Source organism: Microchirus variegatus (assembly GCF_963457635.1).
Source record: "Microchirus variegatus genome assembly, chromosome: 6".
In the NCBI taxonomy this organism is placed as follows: domain Eukaryota; kingdom Metazoa; phylum Chordata; class Actinopteri; order Pleuronectiformes; family Soleidae; genus Microchirus; species Microchirus variegatus.
The window spans coordinates 27,957,181-27,978,577 of NC_139807.1; the positions used below are offsets into that span (position 1 = coordinate 27,957,181).

Consider the following 21,397-nt stretch of genomic DNA (forward strand, 5'->3'; position numbering starts at 1 on the left):
GATAGGGGGCCCCCCGACACTCGGAGCCTGAGGGCTGTTTTTACTGAAATGTGCAGTGACCAGCCGCCTCCCCGTCCCCCTTAAACAACAATGGCCGATTTGCAATGACATCTCAGTAGGAAACCTCCCTAAAGGGGCCCCACCTCACGTTAACCTGTGTGAAGTTATCGTTCTGCAAGTTGGAAAATGAAGAGGATTATTTACAGTGTAATGCATATCTTTTTTACTCAGTTTATGTATGGTTTTTTTTCCAGTCATTTACAGTTTGTTATTGTTCTATATATTTATATTGTTTTTTAATGTGGGTTCTTTACACAAAAAATGTGCTTTTCCTTCAAAAATAAGGAAATTTCTAAGTGACCCCAAACTTTTAGTAGTAGATCACAAGTCAAATAGTAGTCAATATAAGTAAAAAAAATAATAATAATAATAATTCAGCATTAATAGACACAGCTGTGCTTCATCACCTTTGTCACTGTTATTTTTAGACATGTTTGTTGCCTGCAGGTGACCGTGATGATCAGACAATCGGTGCAGCTTCATTATTCAGAACCCGGCAGTACCACGGTATAATACTTGGATACTCACGCTGATGACAGGAGTGCACTGTGAATCGTCTCGAATAGCAGCTGCATAACTTAACATTTCCTGGAACGGGATGATGTGCAGCAGCACCTTCTGTTCTAAGAAAAAAGGAGTGAGAGGTGGAGAGAGAGAGAGAGAGAGAGAGAGGCAAGGTTAAAACTGGTAAAAAAAAAAAGGAGGAGGATCTGATAAGGAACAGAGGTATTCCCTGACGGGAGGTGGGGAGATCTCTGCCAACCTCTCTGCAAGTGTGGGGCTCAAACGCTCGCGTAGGACAACCGTGAGATAAAGCACTTCACCCTCCTCCTCCTCCTCCTCCTCCTCCTCCTCCTCCCGTTCTCATCCTGCTGCCTCATGTTTACTCTCTGCTCTCTGCGGATGCCAGCTGCCACGGGAGACCCTCTCTCTGTGTCGCCCACCTTCTCCCTGTAACAGAGGAGAGGATTTCCGTGACCGGCGGCGGCGGCGGCACGGCGAGTCTTGCAGCCGATTTGACAATGATTCATTATTTCACAGCAGGTGAGGCTGACTCCACTGAGTGTGAGTGTGTGATACAACAGCACAGAGAGAGAGAGTGTGTGATCAGGTTTGGGACTTTTTGTAAGAGAGAGAGAGAGACTGGTGGTGGTGGTGTGTAATTTAATCCAGGAGCTGAGACTGTAAAGTGCACTGTGTGATTCCGTGTCTTCGTCCATGTGTGCACAAGTTTTGCTCCTGGTGTCTCCACAGCCACGATTCATCCCGAGTGAGCTGCTGCTGCTGCTGCTGCTGCTGCACTTGTGTTCTGTTTCAAAGAATTAGTGTGTCAGGACTGGTAATGCAGCATTGAGAGGGGAGAGGGAGCAGGAGAGAGAGAGAGAGAGCAGGAAAGAGCTGCAGTGCTGCTGTTTCCACAGTTTCTTGTTCGATGCTCTGACTTCACTGCTGAGTTTGCGTTCTTCTACATCAAGCTCAGATTAGTTTCGTAGAAAACTCTCGAGTCGCTGCTGTGACGCTCTGCGCATTTTAAAATATTTAGCCTGGAATCGCCTCTGTTCTCTTGTTTACATTGTGGCAACACACGCTCTGTACATGGAAGCAATTCAGTGTGTCAAATGATTACAATAGCATACGTTTCTGCTTCTCTTCTTCTGTTCTGGATGCTTTGTCTTTTTAGTTTGATCTTTTTTGACCTGTTACAGACTGTGTGTTTACTGCCTCACTGTTATATTTTTCATTATTTCGTGATATCCCCCCCCCTCGCAACCCTCATGTGGAGGATAAAGAGGTAGAAGATGGATGGATGAATGATGGTTATATGGTGGAAAGAGAAAAAGAAAGAGAATTATATTCACTTTTAAGAAGCCGAAAATTCAGACTGCATGTTATAACTGTTAAAAGAAAGAGTAATCAATGAATAATTGATTAATTGAGGGTACATTTATAAGTTATTGATATGAACAAATGTGGCTGTGAATGACCAAAGTGTTCAGTTGAATCTGAATAGAGCTGAAACTATTAATCGATTATTAATCGATTACTAAATTAATCGGCTTGAAGCTTTTTTCATCAGTGAAACAAGATTTCTGATTGTTTCAGCTTCTTAAATGTGAATATTTGCTTGGTTTCTTTGCTCCACATAACAGAAGAAATCATTAAAACTGAATCATTTTGGTTTGTGGACAAAACAAGACTTCCGAGAACATCGTAATTTCCAGCTTTGACAAACACTGATCGACGTTTTTTAACATTTTCTGACATTTTATGGACCAAACGATTCATCGATTAATCGAGGAAATAATCGACAGATTAATCGATTACGAAAATAATCGTTAGCTGCAGCTCTAAACCTGAATCAGATTTGATTTTGACTACAGCTGCAACTAACGATTATTTTGGTAATCGATTACTCTGTACATTATTTTCTTGATTAATCGATGAATCAGAAAATGTTAAAAACATTGATCAGTGTTTGTCAAACCTGGAAATGACGATGTTCTCCAATGTCGTGTTTTGTCCACGGAACCAAAAAAAAATATTTGTTTATGTGGAGCAAAGAAACCAAGAAAATATTAACGTTTAATCGATTAATTGATCATCAAGATAGTTGACAATTGATTTAGTAATCGATTAATACTCGAATCGTTTCAATCGCTCTAATTTTGACACAGGCAGACATTACTACAAAAAAAATTCACTCGTTGGTATTTCACGATTGCTGTCGTCGTCATTTGTGAGACGAGATTGTACAACGACACCGACAAACAGAGCTGTTTCTCCACCACGCGCTGTACGAGCGTGAGCTCATCTGCAGCAGGGATCCGTGTTTCCTCTGGGGACGACATTGCCACAGGCCTCGGTGGAAGCTGAGTTTTCTGCAAACAAACAGGGCCACTGTGCCGCAGTGTTTGTACAATTGCTGCACATTCCTTGACAAATAGCTCAGAAGTAATGCGGCTAAAACAAAAGCCTTTAAAGAATGCACGTTCTTAATTAACGGGGGGGGGAGCTCGTCCAGTTGCTGCTCTGCAAATGATGAGCCGTTACCACCAGGAACAGTCCTGTGTGTGTGTGTGGAGATCACGTGAGTGCATGCGTTGGATCTTTTGTAGTTTTTTGCGTGTGCAGAATGGCTCAGCATCATCAATGTCACCTCATAAATCTCTCGGATCAGGCTCAGGTTTTGTTTCGCTGCGCTCGCTCGGCCGCGTCGTGGCGGCAACGCTTTCACTTTGTATATTTCTGCACTTTTGCGTATCACTGAAACTTTGCAGCTGTCCTTCATCAGCGTCACCTCTTGCTGTTTGACATTTAGTTAAACAATATACCTCTAAGCGTGTTCACCAGATAAATTACTGGTAAATTAGATTTACTATTTGGACTATTTGGACAATTAAAGCGGACCTAGAGTGGTCCTGTTGCACATATATGTGAGTTATGGATGTCTATTTACATACATTAACTTGTTTTTATGGTCAAAAACCTCCTAGTTGCTGGAAACAAGCCGATTGAAATCCTCTTTTCTGAAGCATGGATGAGGTGTTGTTGCTATACCCCAGCTCCCTGGCACATAGCAAACACTTCACCTTGTACAAAAGTAAAGACATCTGAAGCTAAATTGCGTTGCAATCAATCAATATTAATTATGGAAAAAAATCCTCTGAAGAAATATTACCGTACATACCTTGTTGGGAGAAATTAGATCAAAATGTTTCCACACAGGGGACATCCTCCTCTTCTCAGCTGGCTCCATTCTCTCCTAACTCTCTCCCCTCACTCTCCTAAATCTCTAAACTATCTCTAACTCTATCTCTAACTCTACCCAAACTCTATCCAAACTCTATCCAAACTCTATCCAAACTTTACCCAAACTCTATCCAAACTCTATCCAAACTCTACCCAAACTCTATCCAAACTCTACCCAAACTATCCAAACTCTATCCAAACTCTACCCAAACTCTGTCCAAACTCTATCCAAACTCTACCCAAACTCTACCCAAACTCTACCCAAACTATATCCAAACTCTATCCAAACTCTATCCAAACTCTATCCAAACTCTACCCAAACTCTATCCAATCTCTATCCAAACTCTATCCAAACTCTACCCAAACTCTACCCAAACTCTATTCAAACTCTATCCAAACTCTATCCAAACTCTATCCAAACTCTACCCAATCTCTACCCAAACTCTATTCAAACTCTATCCAAACTCTATCCAAACTCTATCCAAACTCTATCCAATCTCTACCCAAACTCTATTCAAACTCTATCCAAACTCTATCCAAACTCTACCCAAACTCTACCCAAACTCTACCCAAACTATATCCAAACTCTATCCAAACTCTATCCAAACTCTATCCAAACTCTACCCAAACTCTATCCAATCTCTATCCAAACTCTACCCAAACTCTACCCAAACTCTATTCAAACTCTATCCAAACTCTATCCAAACTCTATCCAAACTCTACCCAATCTCTACCCAAACTCTATTCAAACTCTATCCAAACTCTATCCAAACTCTATCCAAACTCTATCCAATCTCTACCCAAACTCTATTCAAACTCTATCCAAACTCTATCCAAACTCTACCCAAACTCTATCCAAACTCTATCAAAACGCTAGCCAAACGCTATCCAAACTGTCTCCAACCTCTCCATCAAACACCCACATTTTGAGTGGAGCCTGAAGGGTTTATATCGCTGTCACAACTCGCGGCAAAAATCCGAACCACTTCCCGAAGCAGTTACGTGGTACAGCCGGGGCAGCGAGGCTTAATATCCATGGCATTATTGACTCTATAGGCACACAAATAATAATAAATATAATGAACATAATAATCTAATCTACAAATAATTATTAAATATATATTGCACTCAACACCTCTCAGAACATTAGCCCACTACTATACTGAGCATATCTATCCAGATTGATTAATCATTACACCTCTAAATGAAATAATAAGCCAAATTTACTGTTAATACTGTAAATACACATTAGAAATACAAACAGTATTTCAGCCTCCTCACGACCGGCACCATGAGCCACTTGTCTGTTTCTTGTTCTAGCCTGTGACAGTAACATGTGTTTATGCTCTACTTAAAGCAATAAATGGCTCCATCGGATTGAAATCAATAAAGCTTGGTGAGCCGCGTTAAAGAGCTGACGCAGACTCTTTGTGTCAAAGAATATGAACCTGCTTTCATGACCTTAGATTCTCTTCATCATCATGGGCTCAGGCACTTCACATGCTTTTGTTTTGTAATTTCCATCTGTAGACAATTATACAAATCTGAGATTTATCATTTTTTATTGTTTTTCCCTGCAGCCACAACCAGAGGAGTACGTCGTTTCGGCATCCTGTGACGGGACAGATTTCCCCTGAAAACACAGAGTACACTCTACAAGACAGGTGAGTGTAGTCTGACCTCTCCTCACTGGGAATGAATGAAGCATACTTTAAACCACATGGTAAGAAAAAAAAAGAACAGAGAGGTCAGTTCAAGGTCGGGCAGTAGGAGGTTGAGGGAGAGAATTTTACCCCGCCCTGAAAAAGAATGTAACAATAGTTTCCTTTTTCTGCTGGAATAAAAAGAGGAAAAACAGTCAACATCAAGAATTTAAACATCTGGAGTCGTTAATCCCGTGGATCATCCAGGTCATGTTCATTTTGGCTTAATCATAGGTTTATTTTGCTCAATCTGAGCTGTTTCTCTTAAAGTCTTTGGAGTCGAAACAGCAGGAAAGCTATTACTGACTGACAGAAATAGTCACTACTTTGACATAAATATTGTATGTTTAACACCAGCTTGTCAGTGAATTAGAATTGAAATTGTGCTAGAATAGCAAGATTGCTTTTTCATTTACTACAGTATATATTTTGCCGTTGCACAGCAGCTGGATTTACTGTCACAATACTGTACTTGTGTGAATCTCATCCCTTAAAGGTGAAGTAAGTAGTTTATAGTGCCATCTAGAGGAGAGGCTGAAATTTACAACAAAGAACTGCTCCTCTGCTCACCCCCTCCCATCCCTGAGCGATACGGTGTCCGCAGCTGGTCAAATGTCGTCCTCGTTGTCTTTCTCCGTGTCAGCAGATGAGGTTCTCTCGCGTTTGTCCTTACAGGCTCCGGTAGAAACATGGCGTCTCGCTGCTAACAGTGGCAATGCAACAGCGGCCCGCGACCATGTTATTTTACATGACTTTTTGAAACACTACGAAAATGAGACAAAAACTAACCCTAACCCTATACAAAAGTGGATTTTGGGTCATATAAACCCATAAATACTACACAGTGTCCTTCTACGGGGGCCTGTAAGGACAAACGCGAGAGAACAAATCAAGCGTCTCTTTACTTGTAGCAGAAGTCCCGCCTCCACTCTCTCCACTTCGTCTGCTACGGCCGCGGTAGCTCGCCCTCTCCCTCACCTCACAAACCTCATCTGCTGACACGGAGAAAGACGACGAGGACGACATTTGACCAACTGAGGATACCGTAGCGCTCAGGGAAGGGAGGGGGTGAGCAGAGGAGCAGTTCTTTGTTGTAAATTTCAGCGTCTCCTCTAGATGGCACTATAAACTACTTACTACACCTTTAATTCCCATCAGCAGCTCCCAAGTTGAGGTTGCTAAGTCACAACAGAAACTCGACCCATGCTTTTCTAGGCACCGTATGGTGAACACTTCCTTACCCCTCACATACTCTGTTTCCTGGAATTTCTTTCACCTCAAGTGCAAAACGCTGCCATTAATTCTGAATATGATGATGAATTCTGAAAAGGAAGTGAGTTACAAGATGCTTCACACTTGAATGAATCACTCGCTGCATTTCCAGTTGAGGAGAACATGAGTGTCCTCTGTACAGGATTTAAGGCGAGGGGTTTGATCAGCCTTTTTCCGTTGTAGATCATAGCACATGATCAATTTGCCAAATAGACAGTGACTTGCTGAAAGGATTTAAAAGTGTCTCATTTCCGTCAGAGCAGAAGACGGAGGATCAGATCGGGCTTTATTGTCTTCTCTACCTTCTTGCACCGTGCCGTGTGAAATATCTGCTCCTCTCCTCCACAAGCCACAGCAAATCTCCCGGGGAAACTGCTCCGATGACACGGAGGCGGTAAACAGAGTTAACGCTTCACATAAAACAGCAGAGATCCCTTCATGAGAGAGAAATATCCCCTGATAATTCAATCTGCTGTCCAGGCCGTGAGTGCAAATACTGCACTTTCCTTCTCCCTGAGACACACGTCTGCTTTATACCTTTTGCCTCGTCATTCCCACACACTAGGTCAGGACCCACAGGTTATTGTTTTATTTTTATTTTTTTTAGCATTAAAGGGACACTGTGTAGTATTTATGGGTTTATATGACCCAAAATCCACTTTTTTATACATATTATGTGCTCCTGCATCTTATATTATGCATCTAGTCGCTGTATAATATTTTTTGTTTCATTTTCATAGTGTTTCAAAAAGTCATGTAAAATAACATGGTCGTGGGCCGCGGTTGCATTGCCACTGTTAGCAGCGAGACGCCATGTTTCTACCGGAGCCTGTAAGGACAAACTCGAGAGAACAAATCAAGCGTCTCTTTACTTGTAGCAGAAGTCCCGCCTCCACTCTCTCCACTTCGTCTGCTACGGCCGCGGTAGCTCGCCCTCTCCCTCACCTCACGAACCTCATCCGCTGACACGGAGAAAGACGACGAGGACGACATTTGACCGTCTGAGGATACCGTAGCGCTCAGGGAAGGGAGGGGGTGAGCAGAGGAGCAGTTCTTTGTTGTAAATTTCAGCCTCTCCTCTAAATGGCACTATAAACTACTTACTTCACCTTAAACTAAAAAAAAGTTACTAAATTAAGTTAAAATCAACTTATCAAACAAAATCTATTGGCAATGTCTGCTTAACCTATTCTGAATAATTATGAAACGTTTGAAAAAACCCTGGTTTGCAGCACATGGAGAAGGAATAATTTGTTGAGTGTTTGTTATTAAAGCGGAACTAGACCGGGCGTTCCAATCAACGCTGTTTTTTAGTGTGTATCTGCGTCATTACCTTGTTTATGAAGCTCTGAAGTTTCAAAACAAACAGTTCAGCCACTGCTGAGAACGCTGTGTTTTATTGTAATCTCGGGCTCAGCGAGATCTCTGAAAATCCCGTTATAGTTACGTAAACACCGGTTCTCCGGAACAGCCGATCGTCCTGCTCCGGGCACTAGTCCGGGCACATCCGGAGTCGTGAAGAAGCTATTTTTAAACACTGTTAAAACAATGTTTTGATAATGAAGGGCAGTGCATCCACCGTTCCAGAGGGGGGAGCTGTGCTTCTGAGAGCGGGTGTGCTGAATATGTCACATCCGGGTACTGGCCAATCACAAGACTCTGTCTTCTGGGGGTGAGATTTATGTCTGAAATATCGCGGCTGGGGAACAGCGTCAGAAAAGAGGATTTCTATCAGCTCATTTACAGCAACTAGGAGGTTTTTGACCATAAAAACAAGTTAATATATGTAAGTAGACCTCCATAACTAACATATATGTGCAACAGGACCACTCTGTGTGACCTTTAACTGATTTGCATAAACATGCAGGTTGTAAGTGTTGTCTGAAAGACAGGTGACACATTTCCTTTATGCAAGTTCAATGTTCCGTCTCGCGCTGGGCACTTTTAAGTCATTTAATCAGTTTATGTACAGCTTTATTTTTAGATTTATTGATCATATTATTAATGCCATAACAACATTATGTCAGCATTATGTAAATCCCTCGAGGCCTTTGCAAAGTCTGTTCTTTTGTGACCGGAGTCTTTTTCCAATCACAGCAGCAGTAGAGAAAGAGTATAGGTGTTCCTATTGGCTGTTTTCCATTTCAACCACTCTACATACAAACAACAACTGCCTATGCTGCAAATAAACCTAAAAAAAACGAGAGTCTAAACAAATCCATTGGATGATAAAATCAGGATCAGCAGAGATTGGCAGACACAAAATATTGTGATTACAAAATAGTCCACAAAGTACAAAAAAAGCTTATTCAAAATGCTTTGAAAACAAAGCAATTTGTTATTTTAAATTATGCATTCATATAAACACACTTTTTCAAATTATATTAAATTCCTGCCAGTAAACTCAACAATAAACTAAACGACCCACACTGGAGTCTTAAAACCTTTTTTGTGAGTGTGTGTGTGTTGTCGGTATTATTATGTTGTGGGGACCTTAATCTGTTTACACACTCACATTATGGGGACTTCTCTTCGTTGTGGAGACAAAAAGCAAGTCCTCAAAATGTAAATTAGTCCATTTTAAGGTTGATTTAATGTCCTCTATGGTCCTTTAAACCAGAGAGTGCGTGCGTGCGTGCGTGCGTGCGTGCGTGTGTGTCAGATACAGTGTGAGTGTAATGTGACGCTTCTGTTCTTTTATGCTGTTGTTATTTTGGGGTGTATATCAGAAACCTGCCCTGAGCTGAGTTTCAGACAAAGTGTCACTGAAAGTGTTTAGATGACAGAAGAAGAAGGGTCTGTGACAGGTCGCGCGGCCGTGTCAGGAAATCGCCTCATATCCTTTATCCTGCACGCCTGGAGTTTGTCAGGGAGGGGGGGGGGGGGGGTAAACTCTCATCATCACTCTCCATTTATTCTTCTCCTTCTGTCTGTGTTACGCTGCCCACTCTCTCCTCTGTAGAATAGAGGCACGCATGTCCAAGTCAGCGGCCAACCACAGATCCCCCAGCATGGTCACAGAGCCCTGCAGCAAGGCAGTGACCTCAGCAGCTGCGGATGCCACCTCACAGTCTAAGGTGAGCACATGAGGGTTTATTCCTCCTCTATTTCACGTTGAGTTTGTGAAAAAATAGAGATTAGTGACGTTACTGTATAAAAGACACATTGTTTCCTTGGTTTTGTCATGAAGATTAATTGGTTCAATCAACTTTAAGACATTATCTCACTCTGATTTATGGCCACAGAGCAATAACTCATAAGCGTTTAACACAGCTAGGACTGGGAAGGTGTGTGTATATCTGTATGATGTTCTTGTTTGTCATTGTAAAAATGTGTGGTGCCAACATATTTTGTCAATGAATATGGGGGCATGCAAAAAAAAACATAGAGCAGTACAGAAATACATATCTTAAATTACTAACTGCTCATGGAAAGACATTTGAATTTGAAGTGAAGACACTTTACACCAGGGGTGTCAAACATATGGCCCGCGGGCCGCATCCAGCCCGCCAGTGGCTCCAGTCCGGCCTGCCGAGTCCCCGGGCCGGACTGGGTCGCTACTACCGAGTATTTGCATAAAATCAAACCCGGAATCGGTACTTGAACGCATCCTTGTCACATTATCCAAATGGAAGAGTAGGCGATTTCCTAAGCTGACTTGAACGCAGCACTGCTCGCAAAGACGTCAATGTGCTGCGTTGCCGGGCAGTTAGCTCCGGTGTGGCTAACAACAGCGCTAAGCAGTTTCAGTTCGTCTGACGTTCTCTGTGCGTTGCCGTTATTTTATCGGCATTGTTGTCCGGTCCAACATAGTTATATGAACTGTTGGCGTGTCTTTGGCGCTATTCATTTACGTGCGCGTAAAATTTATGATGCCGTTAAACGAAACGTTAGATGGGCACACGGACGCTTTTTGAAAAGCTCAAGTGAGAATAGGTTCATTGTTTTCATGGAGTGTTATTTCATTTTGTCAGAGGAGCAATAAAAGCCTCACCGTCATTCATTCATCCTGATTCCTGTCTCTTGCATTTAGGACCCAAGCATTGCCACACCTTCCTAACAAGTTTAATTCAAAATAATGATAAAGAAGTTAAAGGTGCATTATGTAATAAATCCAAATTAACTGGCCATAAAATCCTCCTAATATGTCACAGAGACTCAGGAATAATGTTCATATAACAAACTGAACTGAATATTTTGCAGACTGCAAATCATGTTTATGTTTTGAAATCATGTTTTGGCATGTGGCGCCACCTACCGCCGTCTACCAATCATTGCAGTCAGTATCACAGTGTACAAGTGAATAAAAAGGTGTAAACATGTCATGAATGTGATTGAATGTCACTTCAGCATTACCTTGAAAGCATATCTGCGGTTTATGTGGTCATCAGGCTCAACCGCTGCAATGACATAACTGGGCAGAGGGATGCTGCCGCGGAACCACGGGTTGCCAGTTACGTCAGAAAAACGTAAACTAAATTACCTCGGTATTTTGAATTTGAATGTAGTAACCGTTTTATTTCACATTCTTACATATGGCACCTTTAATTGCAAAAGCAGCGGTTGGTCTTTCTTGAAAGATACAACATTACCAAAAAAAAAAAAAACCTACAAGAAGAAAGAAAGGAAATCTAAAATCAGACTTTTTATATTGTTGCTACTTAAAAAAGTTGTGTGTATTATTACTGTAATTAACTAGACACCAAATAAAAGTACTTTATAATAAGCCAGTATAGTAATTTGTATTAGTTAAAAACATGCCATTAGGCTAACTGTTATTAAGTAAGCAGTACTTAATAGAATCTATGACTGAAAAGGAAAAGCTAATTCGCCCAAAGTAATATAGTTTGTTGGTTCAATGTAATTTCAAATTAATTTGTCACAACTAAGAAAGGCTAATGGAAACTGTTTTTTTTTGTTGAGTCTAAACATTTCTTTTTAGAGTGAAATACCAACAGTTGGTTGGTATTTCCTGTTCTCATTAAGGATGTCAAAGTAGTAAATTCCAGGAAAGAGGGTTTAGAGTTTTACTCTCGCTGACATTTGCTGTGAAGAACATGTACTCTGTCTTGCCTTATCAGATATATCACATCACATCATATAATCAACACTTGTTTGTCACTTGTTCCGCAGAGCGTCAGAGGTTCAGGAAAAGTGCACAGTTTTGGGAAGAGGGATCATTCTATTAAAAGAAACCTCAACATCCCAGTGGTGGTGAGAGGCTGGCTCTATAAACAGGTGAGCTGCTTGTGAAAAAGGGCTTGTTTGCATTTTGATTGTCAAAAGTTTTTGAGAAATTGAATCCATACCGTCCCACTTTAAATAAGCTCCTTTCTGCTGGTACCACACGGCTGGTACCACCACACTGTACCCCAGCAAAAACACACATGAAACACACCATGTTCTATACTGTTAATTACAACAGAGAGGTTTATTTTTTTAAGGAGTGATATCAACACATGCCTTCCAGTGATTTGTCACATTCTTCTAGAGAACGACACTATGGGCCAATTCCAATTCCTAGCTTAACCCTCAAGCTCAACGCTTAATCTTAACTGGCCCTCAAAACCAAGTGTTGAGGGTTATTTTGTCACTTAGAAATGGGACACCCCCTTAAATGCAGATACGTCTTCAGACTGTAGGGGGCAGAATAACGCGAAAGCTGCGTTCAGTCTGTCAACTCCAAAAATAGAAGAAGAAGAAGAACACATTTACGTCAGGATTATTTATTACAATCCGTTTGTCAGTCAAGTTATTAGGTTGTCAGTTAGTTATAAGATGATACTCATACAAATACCACAACCACGGACATATTCAGCTGACAGTTACCACACACCACGGCTTATTGAAAAGTAAACCATAGCAAACGATCGCTTGTCCGCACCGGCTGGCTATTGACAAAAGATCGTAAAATAAAAATAAATGTTACGCAACAATGATGTCAGTAATCTATAATATGGGCCTAAACTAAGACAATACAATGGTTTTCATCATTTTTATATCTCTATTAACAAAGAAAATACTTCATTTGTATCGCACTCGCTTCTCTGCTTTCCACGCCATCTTTCTTATGTGAAAACACGCAATGCATTCTGGGTAGCCCTTGCTCCCAAGGGTGGTCTCGGAAAATCTCAATATTGAGGGCGATACAGCCCTTAAACTCACCCCTCAACTTAATTTGTCTGAGAATCGGGACAACACTTGCACTAGAGGGAGCGCACATTTTTGAGATTGAGGGTTAAGCAAGGAATTGGAATTCACCCTATGTCACTCTCTTGTGATGTCACACTAATTACCTTGATAACACAGCTATTGCCGTCCAAGCTACACACCCCACAGTCGAAATGCAAGACAGGTCAGGGTTTACTATTGAAACGGTTTTGATAATTAAACAGTTTTTACAAACAGTGAGCCTTACACCTCTGGTGGAATCTCACAAGTGTTATCTTTATTTTGATACCAAGATAATCCACATAGAGCTTGTAACTGCAGATATTTACTCTATTTACTTTGGGCATGTCATTTTCAAGCAGGGACTCCCAACAAGAGGGTCAGGGAAGAAGTGGTTAATGAAAGTTTGATCCTTGCAAGAACAGTTTCAAGAACACTGTGTTTTCACCTTCAGGACAGCTCTGGAATGCGACTGTGGAAAAGGAAGTGGTTTGTTTTGTCAGACTACTGCTTATTTTACTACAAAGGTAAGTGTGTGGAAAGTGCACTCGGTCATGGCGTGAGAGACAAAGAAAATAAATGGATTTATTTGTAAAATCAGACACAGAAACCTTAAGTAGATAGATGTTCTCCATCACAGTCTTTAATAAGACCAACGGCATGAGCTGCGTCTTCCTCTCACTTCTCTGTACTCATTACATCAAGTGTTTTATTATTGGATGTAATTCCTTGCTTGTGTTGCCATGGCGTCTGCCTCCTCGCCTCCATTCATCATGCTGAATAATAGATAAGCCACGTGTCACCTTGTGCCACATGTTGCCTCGTAGCCAGGGTCACTGGTGAATTGTGTCTCATTGATCCTCCTCGTGCTGCTCATAAATCTGTAATCAGCTGTAAAACACAAGAGGTTCTTACTCTCACGACCTGTGTGTGTTTGTGTGGTCTTGCTTCACAGACAGTCGAGAGGAGACGGTGCTCGGCAGCATCCCTCTGCCCAGTTATGTCATTGCAGCGGTTGAGCCTGATGACCACATAAACCGCAGATATGCTTTCAAGGTAATGCTGAAGTGACATTCAATCACATTCATGACATGTACACTGTGATATTGATGTTAAGTGACCTTAACCCATGGTAAATTGCCATGGGAATAATACACAACTCCTTATATGGACATCCTGTGGGTGTTTATAGGTCACATATTCACACTTGTTCGTTTTTTTCCGTCTTCTTTTGTGTTGTTGAGTCAAAGTTATGATTCATTTTAAATCACATTTTTAGTAGGGATATAAAGAAGCAATAATTGTGCTGAAGTCACAAAATAAAAAAAAATTATTTACTTTTTGTTCATAAAAACAAACTTTAAAAAAATATATATATTTTTGCTCAAAAATGTACTCAAAAAACTTGAAAAAAAGGATATAAGGAAGTATAAGGAAGACACCTTATTGCACATGCCTGTGACATTGAAAACAGTAAAGTTAACAGTACTCGTTTCGCTGCTTTCGGCCCCATCTTTGTTACGGCAAAACACGCAATGCATTCTGGGTAGCCCTTGCTCCCAAGGGTGATCTCGGAAAAAATCTCAATATTGAGGGCGATACAGCCCTTGAACTCGCCCCTGAGATTGAGGGTTAAGCAAGGAATTGGAATTCACCCCAAGTGCTTTGCCTTAAGTGTATTTAAAAGTCTTACTCTGAGGCTACAAAAACCACCATTTTTTTATTTTAAACACATTTATGCGTAGTATGCGCAAATTCTCCACACTCCATTGTTATTAACCGGACTTTAAAATCACCAAAAACGTTGTTTAGGCGCGTACCATTTTGTGTATGAGAGATTTTACATGACTGTCACTTTTCGAACACAAACCCAGTGGTACCGTTTCTGTGTCACATTAGCATAAGTAACGCAGACTAGCTTGACTGTATGCATGCATATTGTTTTTCCCCTGTGTCTCTCACGCTGCACAGTGAGATGGAGACGCTGCAGCAGTGCAGTCTTCATGTGTTCTTTCACAGAAACAGTGAATGTCACATAGTAATAATGTCATTTTAAGTTGAAAGTGTGCATTATTGAAAGCCCTCTTTTTTCTTCTCTCATGTCTGAACTCAGCAGACAGTAAAGGGATTTGTGTCTTACTCTTGTAGGGAGAGAGGGTTGATGTTATTCTGCAGCTCCTCCTCTGTGGAAACACTTGAGTTGTAGCTGAGAACAATACTAACTGAATGTTTGATGCGTCGCTGCAGCTTCGGGGCTTTCTGTTGCAATCCTTTCTTTGTACTTTGTGCTTTTTGTTGTTTGAGTCTCTCGATCGCCTGTGGCTTTAAAGATGATTTTTACATATATATATGTTATGCATTGTTATGCTAATTGCTCTGCTGGGAGTGTTAATATTCTGCCTTTTTCTGCGTCTCCTCCCACCACTTGATGAGGAGTATGTTCAGGTGAGGTGAAATGAGCCTTGGTTATGCTGCTCCAACCCACATTTAAAAGCTCCTGGTTTCCTCCCTCCCTCCCTCCCTCCCTGAGCCGTCATGCAGTAAAGAGCAGGAGATTTCATTATGTGCATCTGATGTGCTTTGGAAAATTTCACTTACTGCTAAGTAAGCATATGGCAGCTGCTGGCTGGATGTGTGCTGTTGTTAAACAGCGGACAGTTGTGCGGTGATGCTTCAGATTCACTCACATGTTCAGTCAATTACCGCCTGAAATCATGACTTTGTCCTCCCACCATTTTGTTAAGCAGCAGGTTAGTGGAGGTCACAACAGGGCGTCTAAGTCCTCTGAATTATTAATACTTAAGACTATGCGGGTTTTTTTTTTCCACCTTTCTGAAAGTACTATGGGCTGTTCTGTGTTGTTATGGTGATATGAGATTCTCAACCTGCAGCTGATGAATGACGCCAATTTTCTTTTTTAGGGGGGCGGACATTTCCCCAACACTCATATAAAACACTTCTTTATTAAGAAGAATTAATGCACAAAGTGTTATAACTTAAATACTTGTGCCGTGTCTCTCCAATCTGGATTTTGCATTTAAATAAATATAATATATAAAATAAATGTTAAATCCATGAAACAGGTCAAACCTTTTCAAATAACTTTTGGATGTTTCTGAGAACAGAATATGTTAGTAGTAGAGAAGAGAAGTTGTTGTGTTACCTGCGGCTCTCTCTTCATTAAGCTGTCTACCGAAACATTGGGGTGATGCCTTTTCAGATGACCTTGCATGTTAGAAGTGTTGCCAAAAGCATATTGAACACGTGTTGCAGAATGCTAAAAGTTTCAGGTGGATACAGCAATCCCTGTTCGAGCAGCATTAAAAACTGTAAATGTAATACTATCTGCTGTCACCAGGGGGCGCTGAAATTTGAATATTTATTCATATAGATGTCTTTAGGGCCGGCCTGTCATCAATCTGAGCAGGTTTGGTTCACATCGGACCAGGATTCGCAAAGTTATAACAGTTTGCTTTTTTGTCGCAAAAATCGGACTTTCCATCGTTACCACGGCAACGCCGTTAAACGATTCGTCATCATATTGTACATGCATCATCTACCATGTGTTTTGAGTGCTGTCAGTCATTTTGAGTGTGATACGATGATATCTGTAAAGGTTATTCCCAAAATCTTAAAGAAACTTTTTTTGTATGTTTTCTGCCACCACCAGGAGGCGCTGTTTTTAAAATTGACTGTTTTCTCATAGTCGTCTTCAGCAACTACCCATTATCACTCACAGCAAGTTTCGTTCTGATCGTTCTTTAGCCCCTCCCACTTCCAATTTTCCACGCTTTTTCACCAAACCTATGAAATACATTACATTTTCACCAGGCCTGACGCGGTCGCAAAAATCTGTGAGTTTTTGGGGCATGGGAAAGGCCTGAAAAATGCGATTCATTTGGCGGAAAAATAATAATAAGAAGAAGAATTCCTTGCATTTCAAGAGGTTTCTTGCACAGTCTGAATTTTCGCCAACTTTGGCCCCCCGTATCTCGTGCGCCATGCGATATTTTGGAGATTTTGTAGCATTGGTGCAAATTTGCCAAAAACGCCCAAAAATGGCTGTTCAGTCCAAGATGGCGGTTCGTCCTGACCTTCTACACATGTGTACCAATTTCCGTGCATGTACGATAATTGTGGTGTTCAGGGTGAATTTGGACAGGGGGTGCCACGCTTATTGGCCCCTCCCACTTCCAATTTTCCACGATTTTTTCACCGAACGTTTTAAATACGTACATTTTCACCAGGATTTATGCGGTCGCAAAAATCTGTGCATTTTGGGGCATGGGAAAGGCTTCAAAAATGTGATTAATTTGGCGGAAAAATAATAAGAAGAAGAAGAATTCCTTGCATTTCAAGAGGGTTCTTGCACAGTCGTGCTCAAACCCTAATAATCTGCTAATTCTGCGTACTTAGAATACTTCATTCCCCTATGATACTTCATTCCTGCCCTTGTGATGACAGCCAGACCACACACAGCGTCACCTCTGTTCTTCTTTGCTGAGTCAGCACTGATCTGCACTAACTTCCTGTCGTTTTCTGTTCGCTTATTTTTTTTTTGCTCATCTCGCTGTGTTTCTCTCATTCCCCCGGCGCTCAAATTGCCTTCCATTGTGACCTGGTGTGTGTGCGCGGGCGCGGGCGGGCGGAGTGCGCACTGTTATCTGCGGGGCGGCCGTCCTGAATCACACCGACTTCCTGTCTTGCATGAATAGGTATTTGATTTCACTTTGGCCTCGTCCTGGACTGCCACTCTCAGCTCATCACGTTTCATATCATGCTCCCAGTTGCTGAATACACATTATCACTAAAATGTGCATCAGCGTTGCATCACACACACACACAAGACTGCAGCCACAGTCGTCAATGGACAAAAACCAGAGCCTGTTTGTTAAATTTAACTAATTTGCTACTTTTAAAAAAAATACTTAATTCACTTTAACCCTAAGTGCTCACACAGCATGGATCTGTGTCCCAGGTGCACCCATGGTAAAACGCTGTGGGAATAATACACAACTCCTTATATGGACATCCTGGGGAATGCAGTCTTCTTATGTGTTGTTGAGTCAAAGTTACTTAGCGGTAATTGTGCAGAAGTCACAAAAATAGATAGTTTTTCTTTTTGTTCATAAAAATGAGCCAAGTGGACTTTGAACTGTGACGCATTTTAAAAAAGAAATGTTGTAGTTTTTGCTCAGGTGTGTTTATATAGTTAGTGAAAATGAAAGAAAAATGTCATAAGATTGCCTAAATCGTGCTGAAAAAGAAAGTCTATATTGCCAATGTTATAAATGTGGTAAATTTACCATTTGCTGTGGCTCTGGTGTTTGTCTTGGCAAACCGTCATCATCTTGATCACTCATCACATTATTGCAGCTACAGCTTTTCCCTCTTCTATAAATTCTTGATTTCATTTCTTTTTGGAAATTTTTTTTAACAGCAGTACATTTCCCTCGGTATCTTTAAATGTGCACATTTGTGTGTGTGTGTGATAACAGAAAATCCGGTATAAACTTTTTGGATCAGATGCATTACTGGATTTACTCTGCAGTCTTTGGCTTGAAATGACTTTTAATGTAGAAAGAAAGAAAGAAAGAAAGAACAAACAGACAAAAAGAAAAAGAAAGAACATATTTATTTACAGTCATAGTAATGGAGACATAGTTGTTAAATTGAGAGTATTTTTGACTCCTTAAGTTCAAAACTAGAGCTCCTGTGTGTGATATGACAATGTGATGTAATGTGATTCATAGCTCATCAGCAGCATGTATGTAAGGCTTCTTATCAGAAGTCGGTATTAGATCTGTTATAGTGAAGATCACACTCTTTATATGATGTACACTAATGGCACAATTTCACTCAAAAAACATTCATTATGTAGAGATACAGCATAATAGACTACTGATTACACATGTTCATGTGTATACTGGGTAACTCGATGCAGCATAACTTGCTGATGACTGTTGTACGGCTGGTTTTCTGCACCTATGTAGTGGAAAGTAACAAAATACATTTACTCAAGTTACTGTATTGAATACTTTTTTTTTCTGTATTTTGTATTTTTTAAGTACAATTTAAAATCAGGATTTTTTGTATTTTACTTGAGTACGTATTGACTCAAGTATTGTACTTAGTTACTTTATAAATCCTATCCGTTACTGAGTAAAAATAAAAATTCAGCACAATGAAGACCTACAGGGGGAAAATATACACCAGAACCAGACGAATGATTATGTGATTAGCATTAGCATTAGCACTGGCGCGTGAGCATAGAGGGCGTGGCCAAAAGTGATGTAATATCCTGTGTCGCGCCGGGCGCGTGAGCTCCAAAATAGTTTTGGATTTCTGACCCCTTGTCATATTTCTAACTAAGTAACTTTTACTTCGAATGAACTATTTTTTTGGGCAGCTGTGGCCTAGTGGTTAGGGCTTCGAGCTCAAGACTGGAAGGTAGCCGGTTCAATCCCCGACCAGTCCGCAGCTGAAGTGCTGTTGAGCAAGGCACTTAACCCCCTCACTGCTCCCCGAGCACCGCTCACTGGCATGGCAGCTCGCTGGGTTAGCATATTCTCCACCTCACTGTGTGCTGTGTGTGTTCACTAACTCATTGCAGAATTGAATTTCTTAAAGGGATCTTAATCTTAATCTAATCTTTTACTTCTACTTGAGTAATATTTCATATCAAAGTATTGGTACTTTTACTTGAGTACAATATTTTAGTACTTTTTCCACCTCTGCCTAAATTGAGTGATATTTAAGCTGATATTTAAAATGTGTTATTCTCTGTACATGTGTGTCTGTATAATGACCTTCTCTTTGTCAGTGTTTGCCTGTTTTACCTAAATTCTGTCTAATTCTGTTCGCTTACGAGACTGCGAGGAGATTTTTCGTGAAAATCTGTAGGAAATCATAACTTATTTTCCCCTCTTTTTGCCGAGAAACAGCAAAACAACTGACGCTGTTTGTGCTGCAGCATCTCTGCTCCCTCTAGCTTAGAGGACGGCTGTCAGTTTCTGCAAAGTTTTTTTCACTCATCATCCTCACAGGCAGCCCATCTTTCCCATCTTTTGGGTTTTTCAAAGTTCTCATCTCCATCCTCTCTCTCTCTCTCTGTCTGTCTCTCTCTCTCTCTACGATAGGCGACCCATACAGGAATGCGCTCCTACATTTACAATAAGAACTCTGTGATTGGCTCGCAGGCGGAGCACTGCGGGATGCGGACATATTTCTTCAGTGCGGACACACAGGAGGACATGAATGGCTGGATCAGGGCCATGAACCAGGCTGCGCTGATGCAGCAGAGTCACACGATAAAGAGGTGGGTCTTTGCTCCACAGAGCACCGTCCACTTTAAGTGGTTTTTAAGACTTCCTCACATCTTTTATCATGTGTGGATATGAGTTGAGATGATGTCATTAAAGGAACCCAGGCAACCTAATATTATACTACTCTTAAATCTCACACATATAGGAATTTTTTTATCTTCCTTTAGGTATTTGTTGATGCATTGTTACTCTGTGCAGACATTAGCAGCAGAACACAGACCCTCTCATCAGTAACGTTCACTGCAGTAAAGTTACAACGTGCAAATCTTTTTTTTTTCTTTTTTTTTAATATCGACAATCGATAGCAGTTACAGTCTGCAGTATAGTCTGTGATGTCTCTATCTACGGTGAGTGTGGAAGAATGGCTGGATGTGCCATGATGCAATAACGCCACTTAGAGGCCACTGTAAGTCAGTGCATCAGAGAATCATTCTTGTGCCAGATATTAGTTATACAGGTTAGGTTAGTTTGGTTCCTCTAAGTCAGTGTTTTTCAACCTTTTTTGAGCCAAGGTACATTTTTTACATTGAAAAAATGCACACCACCAAACAAAAATGTTTAGAAAATTATACTCTGTAGCCTATATTAACAATTGAGTCATTCTTGTCAAAGTGTCTTGAGTATTTATATCCATATTGTTATATCCATAAGTGAAAAACAGTTTACTTCTCAGAGATTTGACATTAAAATTATATCTTCATAATCCATCATGGTATTGCTATTTAAAATGTTCAAAGTAAAGATGTCACATGATGAGGACGACGATGCGCAAATTAATCTATGAATAAAAACAGGCAAAAATAACGTTTTTTTTTTATCTATAATAACATGTAAACAATTATAATTTAAACACTAGACAAGATTGTATATAATAAAACATTGAATAATATATTATAATAATGTGATAAACATAAACTATTATAATTGTTATTGTGAAAAAATTGTTGTTGGGCCAGTTAAAAGTAAGTGTAGGGCCACAACATCAACTGAGGGGCCACGAGTTTGAGACCTTTGCTCTAAGTGAAATATTAATCATATAAAATGATATAATGGAGTAATATTATAAACACTAACTTGATTTCTGGTTGATTTGATGAGTCAGTCCGTGTACATTTT

General features: G+C 40.6%; 1 protein-coding gene across 1 annotated transcript in view; it reads left to right on the forward strand.

The window, feature by feature from the left end:
- plekha7b (pleckstrin homology domain containing, family A member 7b) overlaps positions 1–21,397 on the forward strand; it is a gene marked incomplete at its 5' end in the record, with an annotated part of 113,316 nt that overhangs the window by 36,891 nt on the left and 55,028 nt on the right. Inside the window, 6 exons of the mRNA XM_083891663.1 lie at positions 5,391–5,474; positions 9,748–9,862; positions 11,919–12,023; positions 13,411–13,483; positions 13,912–14,012; positions 20,096–20,274. Of these exons, the coding sequence (XP_083747789.1) occupies positions 5,391–5,474; positions 9,748–9,862; positions 11,919–12,023; positions 13,411–13,483; positions 13,912–14,012; positions 20,096–20,274 (657 nt within the window). The remainder of the gene's footprint in view (positions 1–5,390; positions 5,475–9,747; positions 9,863–11,918; positions 12,024–13,410; positions 13,484–13,911; positions 14,013–20,095; positions 20,275–21,397) is intronic.